General features: G+C 37.3%; 1 protein-coding gene across 6 annotated transcripts in view; it reads left to right on the top strand.

The window, feature by feature from the left end:
* The window catches only part of LOC123528470 (histone deacetylase 6-like), a 66,318-nt gene that overhangs the window by 31,814 nt on the left and 12,859 nt on the right, over positions 1 to 21,645 (top strand). For 5 of the 6 annotated variants that reach the window (XM_045308211.2, XM_045308209.2, XM_045308207.2 and 2 more), the window contains 11 exons: positions 5,185 to 5,256; positions 6,108 to 6,133; positions 6,887 to 6,991; positions 7,351 to 7,419; positions 7,981 to 8,107; positions 9,367 to 9,432; positions 16,206 to 16,265; positions 17,122 to 17,211; positions 17,686 to 17,789; positions 18,362 to 18,429; positions 19,761 to 19,794. In XM_045308211.2, coding sequence (XP_045164146.2) covers positions 5,185 to 5,256; positions 6,108 to 6,133; positions 6,887 to 6,991; positions 7,351 to 7,419; positions 7,981 to 8,107; positions 9,367 to 9,432; positions 16,206 to 16,265; positions 17,122 to 17,211; positions 17,686 to 17,789; positions 18,362 to 18,429; positions 19,761 to 19,794 — 821 coding nt within the window. Of the gene's footprint in view, positions 1 to 3,994; positions 4,092 to 5,184; positions 5,257 to 6,107; positions 6,134 to 6,886; positions 6,992 to 7,350; positions 7,420 to 7,980; positions 8,108 to 9,366; positions 9,433 to 16,205; positions 16,266 to 17,121; positions 17,212 to 17,685; positions 17,790 to 18,361; positions 18,430 to 19,760; positions 19,795 to 21,645 lie in introns of all 6 variants that reach the window. The other variant, XM_045308210.2, reaches the window with a different exon arrangement.

The raw sequence follows: 21,645 nt of genomic DNA, 5'->3' as shown, positions 1-21,645 counted from the left end.
CACCAGAGCTAAAAATAGAATTTTGTTTGGCTTTCACAGGTCAAACTGCTGGCCAGATTTCGACGAAACTTCACAGGAGTGATCAGTACCAGGCCTAGTTGTGCATATTGCCCACACTTTCTGCTTCGCTGCACAAAAAGGCCACCAGAGCTAAAGATAGAATATTTTGTTTGGCTTTCACAGGTCAAACTTAAGGCTGGATTTCGACGAAACTTCACAGGAGTGATCAGTACCAAGCCTAGTTGTGCATATTGCCCACTGCTGCGCAAAATGGCCACCAGAGCTAAAGATAGAAAAATCTTGTCTGATTTTGACAGGTCAAACTGCTGGCGGGATACGATGAAACTTCGCAGGAGTGATCAGTACCAAGCCTAGTTGTGCATATCGCTGGCATGTTCCACTTCGCTGCACAAAATGACAACCAGAGCTAAAAATAGAAATATCTTGTCCTGCTTTCACAGGTCAAACTGCTTGACAGATTTCGATGAAACTTCACAGGAGTGATCAGTACCAAGCCTAGTTGTGCATATGGCTGACACGTTCCCCTTCGCTGCACAAGAAGGCCGCCAGAGCTTAAGGTATACATAGGGGGGAGACATATGTTTTTGTGACAAAAACACTTTCTAATTTACATTTGAAAATTTTGAAAATATGTACAGTTGTATGATGTCTGAAGTTCTAGGTCTGTATGAATGATGGAAATACACCAAATGAAATTTTTAGATATGACTCAAATCTGGAGGTTGCCACATACCCTAGTATTTTTGTTACCAGTAACAAATGTTCTATGTCTTAGTAACAAAAAGTTACATCAGAACCATGCTGACATATAGTTTATGTGAATAAGAATGTCTGCTTATCTATGTGCATCGTTCTGATGTTACCTTTTTGTTACTAAGACATAGAACATTTGTTACTGGTAACAAAAATACTCTAGGGTATGTAGCAACCTCCAGATTTAGGCCATATATGATTATTTATACATGTATATACCTGTCCAAAAGTTTCTACTTCAGAAACATATTACATATATTATTTGCAGTGCATGTTTGCAAGCCATATCTTCAAACATCAAAATTTCATAACATGGTACTCTAGTCAGGACAATCTTTTAAAATGCCTTTTACCACATGTTATTACAGTTTTATGACTGTTCAAAGATGACATGTCTGGAGATAACAAAATATCAAAATCAAGTGTCAAACTGCATACTGCTGATTCCTTTTGCCAAGTCTTTAGCAAATTTTCTTATCCAATCAAATTATTGTGCTTTCTTTACCCCAAAAGGTCAAGGTCACTTGGAGGTCAAAGGCAAACGGGGCTTTTTATCCTGTAACTCGACCATCCATCAAGGGATTTTAATATTACTTTGCACAAATGCTCTCCACTATCTAAGGATGTGCCAGGTACAAAACCCAGGACACTAACTCAAAGGTCAAGGTCATACTTGTAGGTCAAAAGTCAGTATTATTTTTCCTGTCTGGTCCATAACACAGTCATCCTTGAAGGGATTTTAAATTTTTAATGTTATTGGTACCAGTGAAACCCATAATGAGATGATATGTCTTGGTAACATCTAGACCTATAGCTCAAAGGTCAGATCAAAGGAAATAGATTTTTTTCCTGTCTGGTCCATAACTCTTTTATTGTTGAACAACAGTTTTAATATTACTTGGCACAAATGTGTATTGCAGAATATCCTGACCCCTAGGTCAGAGGTCAAGGTTACACTTAGTTGTCAAACATCAGAAGTGGGTTTTTTCCTGACCGGTCCATAACTTGTTGAAGGCATTCTAATATTACATGGCTCAAATGTATCCCATAATGAGATGATGTGCCATGTGCAACACCCAGACCCCTAGCCCATTAAGGTCAGGGTTACCTCAATAATTTTACTTTGTTACTTTGTCATTCATCAAAGACTTTTAACATCACTTGACACAAATGTTCCCCGAAAGGAGATGTGTCATGCGCAACAGTAAGATCTCTAATACAAAGGTCAAGGTCACACTTGGGGACAAATTTCAATGTTTTTAACTCACCTGTCACAAAGTGACAAGGTGAGCTTTTGTAATCGCGTGGCGTCCGTCGTCCGTCCATGCGTGCGTAAACTTTTGCTTGTGACCACTCTAAAGGTCACATTTTTCATGGGATCTTTATGAAAATTGGTCAGAATGTTCATCTTGATGATATCTAGGTCAAGTTCGAAACTGGGTTACGTGCGGTCAAAAACTAGGTCAGGAGGTCTAAAAATAGAAAAACCTTGTGACCTCTCTAGAGGCCATATTTTTCATGAGATCTTCATGAAAATTGGTCAGAATGTTCATCTTGATGATATCTAGGCCAAGTTCGGAACTGGGTCACATGGGGTCAAAAACTAGGTCAGTAGGTCTAAAAATAGAAAAACCTTGTGACCTCTCTAGAGACCATATTTCTCAATGGATCTTCATGAAAATTGGTTAGAATGTTCATCTTGATGATATCTAGGTCAAGTTCGAAACTGGGTTAGTGGGGTCAAAAACTAGGTCAGTAGGTCTAAAAATAGAAAAACCTTGTGACCTCTCTAGAGGCCATATTTCTCAATGGATCTTCATGAAAATTGGTGAGAATGTTCACCTTGATGATATCTAGGTCAAGTTTGAAACTGAGTCACGTGCGCTCAAAAACTAGGTCAGTAGGTCTAAAAATAGAAAAACCTTGTGACCTCTCTAGAGGCCATATTTCTCAATGGATCTTCATGAAAATTGGTTAGAATGTTCATCTTGATGATATCTAGGTCAAGTTCAAAACTGGGTCACGTGGGGTCCAAAACTAGGTCAGTAGGTCTAAAAATAGAAAAACCTTGCGACCTCTCTAGAGGCCATATTTCTCAATGGATCTTCATGAAAATTGGTGAGAATATTCACCTTGATGATATCTAGGTCAAATTTGAAACTGAGTCACGTGCGGTCAAAAACTAGGTCAGGAGGTCTGAAAATAGCAAAAACCTTGTGACCTCTCTAGAGGCCATATTTTTCAAGAGATCTTCATGAAAATTGATCATAATGTTCATCTTGATAATATCTAGGTCAAGTTCGAAACTGGGTCACGTACAATCAAAAACTAGGTCAATAGGTCTAAAAATAGAAAAACCTTGTGACCTCTCTAGAGGCCATATTTCTCAATGGATCTTCATGAAAATTGGTGAGAGTGTTCAGCTTGATGATATCTAGGTCAAGTGCATAACTGGGTCATGTGCCTTTAAAAATTAGGTCAGTAGGTCGAAAAAAAGAAAAACCTTGTGACCTCTCTAGAGGCCGTATTTCTCATGAGATCTTCATGAAAATTGGTGAGAATGTTCACCTTGATGATATCTAGGTCAAGTTCAAAAGTGGGTCACGTGCCTTCAAAAACTAGGTCATTAGGTCAAATAATAGAAAAACCTTGTGACCTCTCTAGAGGTCATATTTTTCAATGGATCTTCATAAAAATTGGTCAGAATTTTTTATCTTGATGATATCTAGGTCACATGTGCTCAAAAACTAGGTCACTGTGTCAAATAATAAAAATAACGACGTCATACTCAGTTCAACACTGGGTCATGTGGGGATAGGTGAGCGATTCAGGACCATCATGCTCCTCTTGTTTTGTGTGTGCACTTCATAACTCTACCATCCATCAAGAGATTTTAAAAAATTTTGTGCACAATGAGATGACTTGTCTTGCACAATACCCAGACTCTAGCTCAAAGATCAAGGTCACTCTCTGTCAATAGGGTTTTTTCCCTGTCTGATCCATAACATATAGGTTAGAAAAAAATTGACCAAACATTTACCTACCAAGATATAACATATCAGTTGCCACACCCATTCATTTATGATAACAATTAATTTAATTAAGAGTGTATTATGCAGAAAATGACACACCTTAGGGGGATGGTTAAATAAAGTTGATAAGAATCCTTAAATGCATGATATATTTAACAATACCCATGTATATTCCCTGCTACCTCTAGCCAGAAGCATATAGAATGTATGAAGGAGCTGGAAGACAAAGAAGTTCTAGCATTGAGACAACTACAACACAAATATAATTCTATTTATCTTTCAAAAGTAAGTAATTTTTCACTTTATGTTTATCCATCAACAGGTGGTTAAGGTCACTGACTGAAATCACATGTCACTCATCTTTGTGGATTCAAGCTCAGATTGTATAAAAACCATCCAGCTGATTTGCAGGAGGTCAGTGTTTGCCTGCTTATGAAATACTACCATTGAATGGCATCATGGTTCTTCAGTCATGATCTTCGTCATATGCTGACTTTACTTTACCAGTCCATCAGTCCATGTATCAGTCTGTGCATCCATATGTGCATCCGTCCGCCTGAAATTGAAGATGCTTATAGTTCAAAAGTATTTATTTTTATGCCCCCAAAGGGAGGCATATAGTTTTTGAAATTCTGTCTGTCGGTCTGTCAGTCTGTCTGCAATTTTCGTGTCCGGTCCATATCTTTGTCATCGATGGATGGATTTTCAAATAACTTGGCACGCGCAAGACCCAGGTCCTAAGCTCAAAGGTCAAGGTCACACTTAGACATTAAAGGATAGTGCATTGATGGGCGTGTCCGGTTCATATCTTTGTCATTTATGGATTTTCAAATAACTTGGCATGAATGTGTACCACAGTAAGACGATGTGTCGCGCGCAAGACCAGGTCCGTAGCTCAAAGGTCAAGGTCACACTTAGACCTTAAAGGATAGTGCATTGATGGGCGTGTCCGGTCCATATCTTTGTCATCGATGGATGGATTTTCAAATAACTTGGCATGAATGTGTACCACAGTAAGACAACGTGTCACACGCAAGACCCAGGTCCGTAGCTCAAAGGTCAAGGTCACACTTAGACGTTAAAGGTCATTTTTCATGATAGTGCATTGATGGGAATGTCCGGTCCATATCTTTATCATTCATGCATGGATTTTAAAATAACTATGCATGAATGTGTGACACAGTAAGACGACGTGTCGTGCGCAAGACCCAGCTCTGTAGGTCAAAGGTCCTAAACTCTGTGCCATCGGGGGCATGTGTCATCCTATGGAGACAGCTCTTGTTTACTCTATTATTATGATGTTATGATTATTATAAAATGTAGCAATTACTTTTTTGTTTGTGTTTCAAATTTAACATTATTTTCCCCATTTTGACAGGACTCTTATATATGTGCAAGGATGGCAGCTGGCTGCACCTTAAATGTGATAGACTGTGTTCTCTCTGGGCAGGTAAGTAACTTATAACAGCAAAAATATACAACGTTTATTGAATAGTATACAGTTGTACCTTCTCATGTGTTTAAAATATTTATAGTTAAAATGTTTGTACTGCAGATCTCTCTATAGTCAAATCTCAGTGAAAAAAAGATCACCATCATCCAAAAGACAAGTAGTTTCATTTCAGTCAAGATATTTGAAAGTTTATAATACCTACTAGTAAGGTCTACCTGCAAAGGTTGAATGCCTACAGTTAGTAAATAAAGCCTTTTGTTTTGGGATCAGCAGGTTTATGGACAAGGTCACAATGACCTTGAAATCGAAAACTGTTTACAATTAGCAAGCGGAGAAAGTCTGGACCTACAGTGATGATTGCTTTCTGTCGATAGATGATCCTATGTTTTGAGGTTTCAAATCGATAAGAAACAAACTTTATGAAATGGTTGCCTGTGGTCAGTATATGACCAATTTTGTTTTGGGGGTCAGTTAGTCCAAGTGCAGGTCACAGTGACATGGAAACTGAAACTGGTTTCAGATCAATAGTTTTAGAACAATAAGGCTTCAGACTATCACTTGCATTTGGATAGTAGATGACCCCTTAATGTAAAGGTCAAAAGGTTAAAGGTCACTGTGATTTTGAGACTGAATATGGTCTGTGATCAAACTGGAGAATGCCTGAACATGTGGCTATTAGAATTCAAAGCATGTGTGTGAGTTGTCAGTAAATGACCCAGTTGTTTGCATCATTAGGGTCAAAGGTCAAGGTCACAACATTCTTGGGACTGAAAATTCCGCACTCACTTTTCTGGAGGCCATTATGGTGGGAACATTCATGTTTTACAAACAGCTCTTTCTATTTTCAGGCAAGAAATGGAGTAGCAATTGTCAGGTATAAACAGGTTTATTATAGTTTAATGAATTTTCATAGATGGTTTATTTTGTTGTTTTATGAGACATTAATAAATCTGTTGCTGCTGCCTTAGTGCAAAAGGTGACTTTTATGCTAAGTGCCCACCCAGTTTTAGGCATACATTGTACTTTTCTCTGCATTATATCGCCATGAGCTTGTACAAATTTACTGAGAAATGATAAAAAATAGGAATTTCAAAATAAAAAGTATGTTGGCATATTTCTGCATACGATTACCAGATAACTTTCGTGAATATGTATCAAGTTTTCACGAAAAGAAATGCAAATATTAAGTGGTAAAATTTGTGTTAGTGCCAGCTTCTGCATAAGAAAACCAGATAAGTTTCACGAAAAATGGACCAAACTTTCATGAAAAGCGGTAAAATTTTAGTGAACATTAAATGTTATTTTGGCGAAAACATTTTTTCACGAAAAGTGGTGTGTGGTCACTAGATGGTCCTTATTGATTTTAGGGTCAGTAGGTATCTAGGTGAAAGGTCAAGGTCACACAAATATTGAAACTAAAAACTGGTTTAGATTAATAACTGGGGAATGCTTTGGCTAAATGGCATCAAGACTGGCTGTGTTTGTACTATATAAAGCGCCTTTGAATGTTTTATCATGAAAAGGGCATTGTATAAATGTGGTATAATATAATATAATATAATATTTAAGATGCACCACATTCCACCTTAAAGTCTAACCAATAAATGATGGTATATTTGAATTTCAGACCACCAGGACATCATGCTGAGTGTGAAAAACCTATGGGGTTTTGTTTCTTCAATTCTGTTGCTATAGCAGCGAAATATGCTCAAAAGAAGTTTGGAGTGAAAAAGTAAGAATTATTGCCACTTTTTAATTCATATGAATATGCACAAAGGGAGTTTTGATATAGAATAGGAAAATGAAAAAAAAACCTGGACTTTACACATCTTATTTAGAATTTTATTGCTACACATTAATGTATTGTCAGAACTCATTTTGTTGGGAAAAAAGAATATCAAACACTTAGATTTTCTATCACAACACAGTAAGTGACATTCTGACAAGAATATACAAGGTTATCCAGCAGTTAAGTTTGATAACACAGAAATTTTCTGTTTGTTTACTTACATTCTGTTCAGTGATACATTTGCTTTAAAGGTCAAAATTTGTTTAAAGCAAAACAAATAAGAACCTACTTCTGTGTTTTAGGGTTCTGCTGTTAGATTGGGATGTTCACCATGGAAACGGAACACAACATATGTTTTATGAAGATCCAAGGTATACATTACACATAGCATTTTATGTAAAGATGAAACTTAAGTAGCATCATTCCTTCTTTAAGTAAACTGCATGTTAATGTGTACAGTTGAGCCTCGTTCGCTCGACCTCAACAGGACCAGCAAAATTTGAGCCGCGCCATGAGAAAACCAACATAGTTGTTTATGACCAACTTGGATCTAGACAAGCCTGCGCATCTGCACAGTCTGGTCAGTATCCATGCTGTTCGTTTTCAAAGCCTATTGCAATTAGAGAAACTGTCAGTGAACAGCATGAATCCTGAGCAGACTGCGCAGATGCGCAGGCTGGTCTGGATCCATGCTGGTCGCAGAGCCACTAAGTTGGTTTTCTTATGGCACGGCTCATATAGAGATTTTGCCAGGACCTGATGATGAGTTTGAGTGAAAGTTGGTGTTCGCATTTTCCAAGTCAAACGAACCAAGTTCGACTGTATTTAAAAAACATTTATGGTGATTGTTATTTGGTATCTTCCATTTAAAAATGTAGTCATGTATTCATACTTAAATGCAAAATATGCTGTGCATTTCTGGTATATTTCAGTGTATTATACATATCTTTACATCGTTACGATGGTGGATTTTTCTATCCATCATCTACTGATGGTAACTACAACATGGTAGGGAGAAAAGCTAGCCTTGGGTTTAATGTTAACATACCATGGCATTATGTAAGTACTCTGTGTCAGGCTTGATTTGCATATTTGTTAGATATGTTTTAACAGTATTTCATTTATGAAACAGTGGTCAATTATTGTTAGTGTTGTTGCTCTATATACAATTCCTGACTTGTTTTCCTGCAATTAATAGACAACTGCTCCACTTTAAATAGAGGTGGAGGACAAAGTTCTTCTGATACACTGCAGAATTGCAAAGCATTCATCGTACCAGCTAAGAACATAAAAGAGGGGTGACTGTAAAAGAAGTCTTAATGCTTCTTTATTTATAATGCACTTAGACCTCGTTCACATTGATCCCTCAAAAAAATAATGGAATCAACATGTCATTCTTTGCCCTGTTGTTCCATAGTGCAAGATTTGCTCTTAAGTTAATCTTAGTTTATGGTGCAAGTACTTACAAGATAATCACCTTCAGTGTTCATTTTGTGGACTAAAAGTACCCAAAATTTATTGATTATTATTGGTTACCTATTGTATAAGGGATTAAAGAGAGACCTTGAGCTGTTAAGTAGCAATAACTATGAAGTAACAAGCAATGAAAACTTGGGACAAATTGTCCATTAAACATCTAGCTATCCACATTTAATTTTCTTTTTTTGTTTCAATAGAAATCGAGTAAAATAAAAAGATGGTGTTGTATTATATTATAGCAATTAATCAAGTACCGGTAATATACTAACCTAGTATTCATGGTCAAGTTAGTAGGTTGTGGTATAGAATTCTGCATGTGAAGAAGCCTTATGGATGGTCCGTGGATCTACCCAGTATGCCAGTAACAAATTTAGAGGAGGCCCTTTGGTCTTCCACCATCAAAAGCTGGAAAGGTCACCATATAACCTAAATTGTGTAAGTCTTGACTCTAAACTATACAAAAAAAATATGAGCCATGCCATGGGAAAACCAGCATAGTGGGTATGCGACCAGCATGGATCCAGACCAGCCTGCGCATCCGCGCAGTCTGGTCAGGATCCATGCTGTTTGCTAACAGTTTCTCCAATTCCAATAGGCTTTAAAAGCGAACAGCATGGAGCCTGACCAGACTGCGCGGATGCGCAGGCTGGTCTGGATCCATGCTGGTCGCAAACCCACTATGTTGGTTTTCTCATGGCACGGCTCATATGGGACCTGAATCTCCGCCAAACAGTTATTGTAGTTTCTAGCATAAATTTTCTAGCACAAATATTTATGTTGATCTGTAATATCAAAGAAAACTATGACATTGTATAAATATTTATATTTGTACACTGTAGGGTGGAAAAGGTGATGCAGAATATCTTGCAGCATTTCAACAAATAGTTATGCCTATTGCTTATGAGGTGAGATCATAATTGTGTTTTTACTCTTGATATATTTTGGATATAGATGTTCCCGTACGCATGTATACACATGTTATATTTCTTGCAAGCTACTAGTAATGCATGAATTGCTATTACACAAGGAATTTGTGAGTAGGGATTGTCATACACATGATTTTTATTGTCGTCTTACACAAACGTTAAAAATTTAGGATCCTTGTAAACAATACTTGAACTGGCATTTATACAACATACAGGAAATCACGATAGAAATAGCATAAAAACCACTTTTAATAGAAGGAAAATTGAAAAGGGTGCTATCATGCCACACATTCCTGTGTTGTTCATCAGCAGGGACTTGAAATCGATAAATGGAAACTTCTCAGTCCAGGACTGGTTCCCAACATCTCAATCTGAGACTGGTACCTGACTTTACAATCTGAGCTCAGTCTGAAACTAGTCCCCAACATCTCAGTCTGACACTGGGCCAAAACTTCTCAGTCTGAAACTTGTCCTTGACTTCTCAATCTGACACTGGGTGCAGACTTTTCAATCTGAGCTTTAACTGAAACTGGTTCTCAATTTCTCAGTCTGACACTGGTCGCAGGCTTTACAATCTGTAACTGGCCCCCAACTTCTAAAACTGAAACTTAATTGTTCCCTAACTCAGATTTATACCCTTATAGCTTTGTTTTTTGTCTTGGATAAGATATTTAGTAAACTGTAACTTTTTGTGCCCCCCCCCCCCCCCCCCACCCATGAGTGGTGGGGCCATATAGATTTGGTCTTGTTCGTCCATGCGTCCATCCGTCTGAAGTTCGTGATGCGCCTAGCTCAAAAAGTATTTGATATAAATTGATGAAACCTTGCATGAGTCTTTATCATGATATGAACTTGGGCACCTCCTATTTTTCATCTGGCTTTGCCCCCTATTTTTAGCTCACCTGTCACATAGTGACAAGGTGAGCTTTTGTGATCACCCTTCGTCCGTCGTCCGTCCGTCCGTCTGTCAACAATTTCTTGTCTGCACGATAGTGGTTTCATTTATGATTTTATTTTAACCAAACTTGCACACAACTTGTATCACCATAAGATCTCGGTTCCTTTTTTGAACTGGCCAGATCCCGTTATGGGTTCCAGGGTTATGGGCCCTGAAAGGGCCAAAATCAGCTATTTTGACCTTGTCTGCACAATAGCAACTTTATTAACCAGGTTTAGAGTTATTAGATTGGGGTATGTCGTTGGTCGGGCAGGCGGGTGGGCGGATGGGCGGCGGCGTCAAACTGGTGTTTCCGGTCAATAACTTTTGTTTCGGTAAAGATATTTGAATAAAACTTGGTATGTATGTAGCTTATATCAAGACAAAGGCTGGGATTGATTTTGGGGTTTCTGGGATCAAGGTCAAGGTCACTGTTACTTAAAATAGAAAAAGGGTTTCCGGTCAATAACTTAACTTAGGAATGAGCTATCATGATGAAACTTGGTGTATAGAAAACTTATATAAAGTTGTAGCTTGGGATTGATTTTGGGGTTTCTGGGATCAAGGTCAAGGTCATTGTTACTAAAAATAGGGTTAGGTTAGGGTTAGGGTTAGCATATCTTCTACATGCATGGAGGGATTTTGATGAAAGTTGGCACAATTGTTCACCATCATGAGACGGAGTGTCATGCGCAAGAACCAGGTCCCTAGGTCTAAGGTCAAGGTCACACTTAGAGGTCAAAGGATACAAGAATGAAAACTTTGTCTGGAGCATATCTTCTTCATGCATAGAGGGATTTTGATGTAACTTGGCACAATTATACACCATCATGAGACGAAGTGTCTTGCGCAGTTCCCTTCTTTAGAATGAATTCCCTTTGTTGTTACTATAAATAGCTTATATTGTAACTTTTTCATTACTAGACGTAGGGAAAAATCGAGACCACTTTTCTGTAGTACAACATGCATGTTACATCCAATTTTGAGGTGTATTTTGACCAATCTCTACCTGGTAAGGATTTCTGTGTGAATTTTTTTTTTTTTTTTTTTTTTTTTAAAGATTAACTTCCCTTAGTTGTTACTATAAATTACTTATATTGTAACTTTTTTATAATTGACCGTAGGGAAAATCCAAGACCACTTTTCTGTGGTACAACATAGTTGTTACTTTCTAATTATAGGTGTATTTTAAGGTATCTCTACCTGGTAAGGAGTTTTTTTTGTGGACTTAGAAAAACAAAAGAATTACAATGATTACTAAACAACCACAAAATTAAAATTACATCTGCAAATACAGGTGCTAGAGTAAAGAAATTTGCTGTGACGGGCGTATATTGTGACATTCTGGCACTCTTGTTTATTCTTATGAAAAGTGTTGAAAACCTGGTTTCGTGGCATTGCCGCGTTTCTTGTTTATGATTTGATTTTTACCAAACTGGCACACAATTTGTATCACCATAAGACCTTGGTTCCTTTCTTTAACTGGCCAGATTCCATTATGGGTTCCAGAATTATGGCCCCTGAAAAGGCCAGAATTAGCTATTTTGACCTTGTCTGCACAATAGCAGCTTCATTTATGATTTTATTTTAATCAAACTTGCACACAACTTGTATCACTATAAGACCTTGATTCGTTTCTTGAACTGGCTAGATTCCATTATAGGTTCCAGAGTTATGGCCCCTGAAAGGGCCAGAATTAGCTATTTTGACCTTGTCTGCACAATAGCAGCTTCATTTATGATTTGAATTTAATCAAACTTGCACAAATTCTTGTGTTGCCATAAGATCTCAGTTCCTTTGTTGAACCGGCCAGATCCCATAATGGGTTCCAGAGTTATGGCCCCTGAAAGGGCCAAAATTAGCTATTTTGAGTTTGTCTGCACAATAGCAACTTCATTTATGATTTGATTTTTACCAAACTTGCACACGACTTGTATCACCACAAGATCTTGGTTCCTTTCTTGAACTGGCCAGATTCCATCATGGGTTCCAGAGTTATGGCCCCTTAAAGGTCCAAAATTGGCTATTTTGGCTTTTGCAGCCATATAGAGACTTCATTTATGGTTTGATTTGATACAAACTTCCAAAATATCTTCAACAACAATAAATCTTGGTTTCCATGACAAATCAGATCCAATTGTAGGTTCCAGAGTTATTTTATATCTGATTACCTCCCCTGATTGTAGTCAAAATGGATTTTTATCAGTAAGTACTTATAGGACTTCTTTGAAATTTCATTATTGTCATTAGTTGGACTGAGCCAATCAGGGTAGATAACTATGGACTGATTTTATGTCAAATTACCTCCCTTTATTAATCCCCCGCCGTGGCGGAGGGATTATAGGAATGGTCTGCGTCCGTCCTTCCGTCCGTCTGTCCGTCCTTCCGTCCGTCCTTCCATCCGTAACAAAATCGTGTCCGGTCCATATCTCCTAAACCCCTTGAAGGATTTTCATGAAACTTGGGTCAAATGATCACCTCATCAAGACGATGTGCAGAACCCATGAGTCAACCTTGTCGGTTCAAGATCAAGGTCACAACTCAAGGTCAAAGGTTTGAGCCTGCCATTTTGTGTCCGCTCTATATCTCCTAAACCCCTTGAAGGAATTTTATAAAACTTAGGTCAAATGATCTCCTCATCAAGACGATGTGCAGAACCCATGAGTCAGCCATGCCGGCTCAAGGTCAAAGTCACAACTTAGGGTCAAAGGTTTGAGCCTTCCATTTTGTGTCCGCTCTATATCTCTTAAACCCCTTGAAGGAATTTTATAAAACTTGGGTCAAACGATCACCTCATCAGAGCAATGTGCAGAACTTATGAGTCAGCCATGTCGGCTCAAGGTCAAGGTCACAACTTAGGGTCAAAGGTTTGAGCCTTCCATTTCGTGTCTGCTCTATATCTCCTAAACCCCTTGAAGGAATTTTATAAAACTTATGTCAAATGATTACCTCATCAGAACGATGTGCAGAAATTATGAGTCAACCATGCCAGCTCAAGGTCAAGGTCACAACTAAGGGTCGAAGGTTTCAGCCTTCCATTTGGTGTCCACTCTGTATCTCCTTAACCACTTGAAGGATTTTCATCAAACTTGGGTCAAATGATCACCTCATCAAGAACTCATGAGTCAGCCATGTCAACTCAAGGTCAAGGTCACAACTGAAGGTCAAAGGTTTCAGCTCTGTATCTCCTAAACCCCTTGAAGGATTTTCATGAAACTTTGGTCAAATGATCACCTCATCAAGACGTTGTGCAGAATTCATGAGTCAGCCATGTCAGTTCAAGGTCAAGGTCACAGCTAAAATCAAAGGTTTACCTTTTCACTATCCATAGCAGTGGCGGGGGATTTAGCTGTCTTTCAGACTGCCTTGTTTCAGATTAAAATGGGTATATCTCCGTAACTAATGAAGATACTGATCTGAAATTTCATTTATGTCAACAGATTTATTTGGCAGATCCTTCTTTTGTACATTTTCGTTTTAATTACTTCCCTTTTACGTTACTATAAATAGCTTATTTTTAGTAACTTTTTTATTATTGGCCATAGGGAAAAAAACGAGACCACTTTTCTGTGGTACAACATGGATGGTACCTCCAATTTTTAGGTGTATTTTGACATATCTGTACCTTGTAAGAATTTTTTTTTTCTTTTTAGTTAAATTTCTTTCCTTTGTTGTTCCTGTCCTTTGGACTTTTTTTCTGAGGACCTTCTTGTCCTCAAGTGCAATGATAACAGGTGAGTGATATAGGGCCATCATGGCCCTCTTGTTAGAGTTATGGCCCCTGAAATAGTCAAAAATACACATTTTCACCTTGTCACACGCCTAGCTCAAATAGTATTTGATATAGATTCATGAAACCTTGCATGTGCCTTAATCATGAAATGAACTTGCGCACCTCCTATTTTTCGTCTGACTCCATCCCCGATTTTTAGAGTTATGGCCCCTGAAATAGTAAAAAATGCACATTTTCACCTTGTGAGGCGCTTAGCTCAAATAGTATTTGATATAGATTCATGAAACCTTGCATGAATCTTAATCATGATATGAACCTGCGCACCTTGCATTTTTAATTGGGTCCACCCCCTAGTTTTAGAGTTATGGCCCCTGAAATAGTCAAAAATGCACATTTTCACCTTATGACATGTCTAGCTCAAAAAGTGTTTCATATAAATTGATTAAACCTTGCATGAGTCTTTATCATGATATGAACTTGCCCATCTCCTATTTTTTGTCTGGCTCCGCCCCCTATTTTCAGAGTTATGTCCCCTGAAATAGTCAAAAATGCACATTTTCACCTTGTGACCTAGCTCAGAAAGTATTTGATATAGATTCATGAAATCTTGCATGAGTCTTAATCATGATATGAACTTGTGCACCTCCTATTTTTCATTTGGGTCCGCCCCTGTTTTCAGAGTTACGGCCCCTGAAATAGTAAAAAATGTACATTTTCACCTTGTGACGCACCTAGCTCAAAAAGTATGATATATAAATGGTTGAAAACTTGCATAAGTCTTTATCATGATATAAACTAAATGGACACCCCTTTTTTTTTTTGGCTAGCTCCACCACCTATTTTTAGCTCGACTTTTCGAAGAAAAAGTAGAGCTATTGCACTCTCCCTGGCGTCGGCGTTGCCGTTGGTTAAAGTTTTTGATAAAGTCAAATATCTCTGTTACTATCAAAGCTATTGATTTGAAACTTAAAATACTTATTTGCCATCAAAGTCTACACTAGGAGAAACAGTCAAATATCTCCAATACTATCAAAGCTTTTGACTTGAAACTTAAAATACTTATTTACAGTCAAGGTCTACACTAGGAGAAACAGTCCCCATAACTTTGATTGAATTTTGACATAATTTTGTCTATTTTTAACTTAGAATTTTTTGTTAAAATGTTTGATAAAGTCAAATATCTCTGTTACTATTAAAGCTTTTGACTTGAAACTCAAAATGGTTATTTACTATCAAAGTCTACACCAGGAGACACAATTCCCATAACTCTGATTTGAATTTTGACAGAGTTATGTTCCTTTTTGACTTGGAATTTTTTTACTGGCAAAGTTCTAACTCAGAATCAAGCAATGAGAAAAGTCGAGCACGCTGTCTTAAGGACAGCTCTTGTTAAAGTTATGGCCCCAGAAATAGTAAAAAAATCCACATTTTCACCTAATTATGTGCCTAGCTCAAAAAGTATTTAATGTAAATTCATGAAATCTTGCTGGAGTCTTTATCATGATATGACCTTGCACATTTGGCATTCTTCATGAGAATCTTAGCGCTTATTACAGAGTTATGGCCCTTGATATAGACGAAATAGTGCGTTTTTTGTTAGTGATGCTCATAGCTCAGAAAGTATATAGCCTATAATAATGAACATTTGAATTATTGCCCCTTATTTGTGACAAATGTACCAGTGGGGGGGGGGGGGGGGGGGGGGGCACACCCTGTGTCCTTCAGACACATTCTAGTTATGATCTTTGTATGATATAAAGTACCTGCCAGAAAACTTTTTTTATAATCTGCAAAAGAAATATTGTGGATTTTACCTTAGCCTAAAAGGCAAATTCTTTGTTGAAGATATACATGTAGATGCATTTTGAAATTAAAGCAGTAACAATTATAATTTGCAAAAGTTCTAAATCTCAATAAAATAAGCTTTCAGTCTCTTAAGACTTTGTTTAATTCTAGTTTTAAAAAATCTTAGTATACTGTACAAAGCTAGCCATAATTTCTTATGTGTTTGTTACTTAAACCAGTTGCCATGATGCAAATGTTTGTTTATATGAGTATAATTTTTACCTGTCATGATTGCAGTATGCCCCAGATCTAGTGCTGGTATCTGCTGGTTTTGATGCTGCAATTGGTGATCCTCTGGTAAATATCCATTTCTTATATTTGTAGTCTAATTGTAAGAAAGCAAATGTTACTTTGGAGGTTGTAAACAGACTGCATGCAAACTGTCCTGACACCCTGATAAAATCATGATTAAGACAGTAATACTGTTACTGTTTGCATATTTTAAGATATATTGCTAAATTTCTGGGATGAGAAGCATTTCTACACTTTGAAAATGAATGTCAAAACTTATTTATTGTCGTCATTGGTAACGCATATGGGTGGTTACTCTAGAAAGAATGTTAGTAATTTGAATTGGAGGGTAGTGCAAGATACAGAAGACACTTTCACATTCCAGGAGCTTCCCAGGTTCTTTAGTTTGCTAGGTGTAAAGCACCCATATTTGTAGGAGTTGAGGATCAAATACACAACCTCTGGCTTCATAGTCTGGTGTGTTAACCCTTAGCCTGCTAAATTTCTAAAATGGACTGGTCCACCATTTATCATTCGAAGGGCTGTTCACAGAAAATTTACTGACTGAATAGCGAGCAGTGCAGAGGCAAAAAAGGAATTGATTTAAAATACCTTTAGTGAGAGGATATCTGGACAATAGACTATTTGCCCCTATTTGTTCAGGATCCTGGCATCGGGTTATCATTTACAGATCCTGAAAGACTAATGCCCAGTAAGATCATTCAGTATGTGTTTTGTCACACTACACAGTTGTTTTTGCCATGGGGGCAATTACCCAACAATTTTTTATGTCTGAGGAATTATTTGATACACAGGATTTTTTTAGGTTAACCAAATTTACAGCATTTAGCCATTCATAATTTGATACTTAAAACAATATTATTATATTTAATATGTTGTAAAGTTATATTCTGTATTGTAGGGAGGATGTAAAGTTACCCCGGCTGGCTATGGTCACATGACCCATATGTTGAGTGGTTTAGCCAGTGGCAGGGTTATTGTTGTACTGGAGGTATTCCATTAATTATTTGGTCTGTCTGTCCAGGAACTTTTAAAACAGTAATTTTGACACCACTGAATGAAATTTAATGTACAACTTGATAGAATGAAAGCGGGCAAAGAGAAGATGTGTGTAGCATAAGAACATAACTCTGTATCCAATAATTTTAGGATTATCTCCCTTTTTCTGCAAAAGATTTTGTATTTTTTTAACATTTAAAACATTTACTTTGCTTTTCCTGACTGGAATTTAAATTGTGCTTGATACAATGGAAGAGCAAAATGAGAGAAAGTGTACTTTTACACTTGTATGACATATCATCATCCACTATAATTGATTTAAGTGCTGGTATGTGTTTATCATACGGAAATGATCAATATGTCATTGAATGATGTAAAATATAAAAAGAATATAAATACAATGTAATACAAGAGGAGGGTTAATTTTTGAGGCTAGGTACTGTATATAAATATTATTTTATGACAGGGAGGTTACAATCTGGTTTCGATGGCCAATTCAATGGCAACATGTACATCAGTATTACTTGGCGACCCTGCCCCAGTCTGGAGATACGAACAACCTCAACAAATGTAAGATAGCAAGTTTTTATGAAATTATTGCATGTTTTTTAGGTGTTCTTTCCTATTTTAGTTTCTGGCAGTTAAGTATGATTCATTTTTGGACACAGGAGTACATGTTTTGATTATAACTGTATTTATACATATTATTATGTGTAAAGTTATGTACCCTAGGGTGTTAATATTATGTTTGATGGCCTGTTTTACACTTACATAATCATGTATTGTGTGCTGTTTCATTGTTTGTATGCTGTGCCTATGCTGTGGTGGTCTAATGGATAAGGTTACTAAGCTGCCTGGTAGTCAAAATGTTGAAGGTTTGAATTCCATCATAGATATGTTTTGTTACTGAAGAGAGACTGGTTAGTTAGCTGCCCAGAAGTTAAATATGGCTACAGATTGCCAACCTGACTGGTGCCTGGTGTAAAAAGATAGGAACCTTGCAATAATGCTGTTCAGTGTCTGTAAGAATCTCATAAGTAAAGCATGACTGGTCCTGTTAATAGGTTTGACTTTATAATAAACATTTTACCTTACGTTTCTTATTAACCAGACTTCAATTACATGTGTCATTTTATTTTTAGAGCTGTGATGACAATCTGTGATGTGCTGGACACCCACAGAAGTTACTGGAAATCTCTAAAATTTAGAGGTTAGTTTTATATATTGTTAAATCACCTGAGCAAAGAGTGCTCAAGTTGAGCTATTGCGATCGACATGTGTCTGTCATCCATCGTCAACAGTTTGACTGTTAACATACTAGAGGTCACAATTTTGGCCCAATCTTAATGAAATTTTGTCAGAATGTTATCATCAATAAAATCTTTGACAAGTTCAATACTGGATCAGCTGGATTTAAAAACTAGGTCACTAGATCCATTAATATGAAAACCTTGTTAACACGCCTAATGTTTGCCACCAAGTCTTCATTAAACTTTGTCAGACTGTTTGTCTCTATGATATCTAGGTTAGGTTTGAAACTGGATAATCTAATTCAAAAACTAGGTCACTAGTGTTTTCCACAGAGCTAGTTTTCCCTATTGGCTTTATTGAAAACTTTGAAAATCTTTATCACTGAAATTGTTGGCCTGATTTGTCAATAATTTGACAGCAATGCATTTTAGTTGACCTCTACCAAATTCTATCAAGTTATTTTGATTTATTCAATAACATGACTACCAGAATATTGCACATAACTAATAGCATATTGTTTATATTGTGAACCTTCTTCCTGGTGTGCAGTGTGCATTGTATTATAGTATTTTGTAAAAGCAATAGCACACTTGCAAATACCCCTTCCCTTGCTGAGCTTTTGTGTTGGTTCATGTTTGAAACTTGTTTAATGTAGTAACTGTTGCATGATTTAGGGAACTGCTGTTTAAGTGATATATGGATGAGTACGCGAGGACAAGTTTACCCAAATTTGCCCAGTTAGCATATCAGCCAGAGCACTATATTTCTGACCAGGAGGTTACAGTTAGAATCCTGTCTAAATGAGGCATATAAATGTACAGGATCCAGATGATGGCTGCCAGACAGAATTTACTCATCCTTCACATCTATTCCATGAGGAGAAGCTGCCAGTAACTTGCAGAGAACAGGTTGATTCTGGAAACCGGTTCAGAAGCACTGACTGTTGTATTTTAAATGAAATACTGTTGTAAAGCAGGTTTTAATCCAGTAAATGAGCCACACCATGGGAAAACCAACATAGTGGCTTTGCGACCAACATGGATCCAGACCAGACTGCGCGGATGCTGTTCCCTAATAATTTCTGTAATTACAATAGGCTTTTAAAGTGAACAGCATGGATTCTGACCAGACTGTGCAGATGTATAGGCTGGTCTGGATCCATGCTGGTCGCAAAGCCACTATGTTGGTTTTCTTATGGTGCGGCTCAAATAATCCTGATTCAAACTGACCATAAATTGAACATTTACAACTTTGATTGTATTAAATTGAAATTTATTTGTTTCTCAACAGTTGGTATACCAGTTAAAGAAAAAGAAGAATCAAGGTTAGTTCCATTTGATATGAGCGAGATGTGATGTAGAATAAATGAGACGTTTCTCCTGAATTTCATGTTGCAGTATAGGGCATTGAAAATTTTACTGAATATAGTTTTATGTTTTGTCTATATTTTCTTCTGGCTACCCTATTCTGATCATCTTGGTACTAAGTAAATGCTAAAGCACATTCTCATCCATCAGAGGTTCGTCAAAATCCCAGGTCGAACCTCTAAATCTGGTAAGCATGCGCACTCAAATACAGTCGAAACTCGGTATCTCAAACTCGGTTACCTTGAAATTCCGCTTAAGTCGAAGAAATTTTCAAGTCCCGTCAAATTTCCTTCTTTATATATGTAATTCAACTTCGGTTACGTCAAAATTTAACTTACTGAGACTCCGGATGTGTCGAAAGGGATTTTCAGTCCCGTCAGTAAAATTCATGTGCATTGTAAACTCTGTAAGTCGAAGTGAGGAAAATATGTGAGAAAATTTCACACATCTCATTGTGAATGTGGTTGGTTTTTAGCTCACCTGTCACAAAGTGACAAGGTGAGCTTTTGTGATCGCGCGGTGTCCGTCGTCCATGCGTCCGTAAACTTTTGCTTGTGACCACTCTAGAGGTCACATTTTTTGTCGGATCTTTATGAAAGGTAGTCAGAATGTTCATCTTGATGATATCTAGGTCAAGTTCGAAACTGGGTCACATGCCCTCAAAAACTAGGTCAGTAGGTCTAAAAATAGAAAAACCTTGTGACCTCTCTAGAGGCCATATATTTCACAAGATCATCATGAAAATTGGTCAGAATGTTCAACTTGATGATATCTAGGTCAAGTTTGAAACTGGGTCACGTGCGATCAAAAACTAGGTCAGTAGGTCAAATAATAGAAAAACCTTGTGACCTCTCTAAAGGCCATATTTTTCATGGGATCTGTATGAAAGTTAGTCAGAATGTTCATCTTGATGATATCTAGGTCAAGTTCGAAACAGGGTCACGTGCCGTCAAAAACTAGGTCAGTAAGTCTAAAAATAGAAAAACCTTGTGACCTCTCTAGAGGCCATATATTTCATGAGATCTTCATGAAAATTGGTCAGAATGTTCACCTTGATTATATCTAGGTCAAGTTCGAAAGTGGGTCACGTGCCATCAAAAACTAGGTCAGTAGGTCAAATAATAGAAAAACCTTGTGACCTCTCTAGAGGCCATATTTTTCATGGGATCAGTATGAAAGTTGGTCTGAATGTTCATCTTGATGATATCTAGATCAAGTTCGAAAGTTGGTCACGTGCCTTCAAAAACTAGGTCAGTAGGTCAAATAATAGAAAAACCTTGTGACCTCTCTAAAAGCCATATTTTTTATGGGATCTGTATGAAAGTTGGTCTGAATGTTCATCTTGATGATATCTAGGTCAAGTTCGAAACAGGGTCATGTGTGATCAAAAACTAGGTCAGTAGGTCTAAAAATAGAAAAACCTTCTAGGTCAAGTTCGAAAGTGGGTCACGTGCCATCAAAAAGTAGGTCAGTAGGTCAAATAATGAAAAAACGTTGTGACCTCTCTAGAGGCCATATTTTTCATGGGATCTGTATGAAAGTCGGTCTGAATGTTTATCTTGATGACATATAGGTCAAGTTTGAAACTGGGTCAACTGCGATCAAAAACTAGGTCAGTAGGTCTTGAAATAGAAAAAACTTGTGACCTCCCTAGAGGCCATACCCTTGAATGGATCTTCATGAAAATTGGTCAGAATATTCACCTTGATGATATCTAGGTCAAGTTTGAAACTGAGTCACGTGTCTTCAAAAACTAGGTCAGTGGGTCAAATAATAAAAAACCTTGTGACCTCTCTAGAGGCCATACT

This window comes from Mercenaria mercenaria, chromosome 13 (assembly GCF_021730395.1).
Source record: "Mercenaria mercenaria strain notata chromosome 13, MADL_Memer_1, whole genome shotgun sequence".
NCBI lineage: Eukaryota > Metazoa > Mollusca > Bivalvia > Venerida > Veneridae > Mercenaria > Mercenaria mercenaria.
Note: the sequence above shows the minus strand (reverse complement) of the source record. Positions and strands in the feature narration are given on the sequence as shown.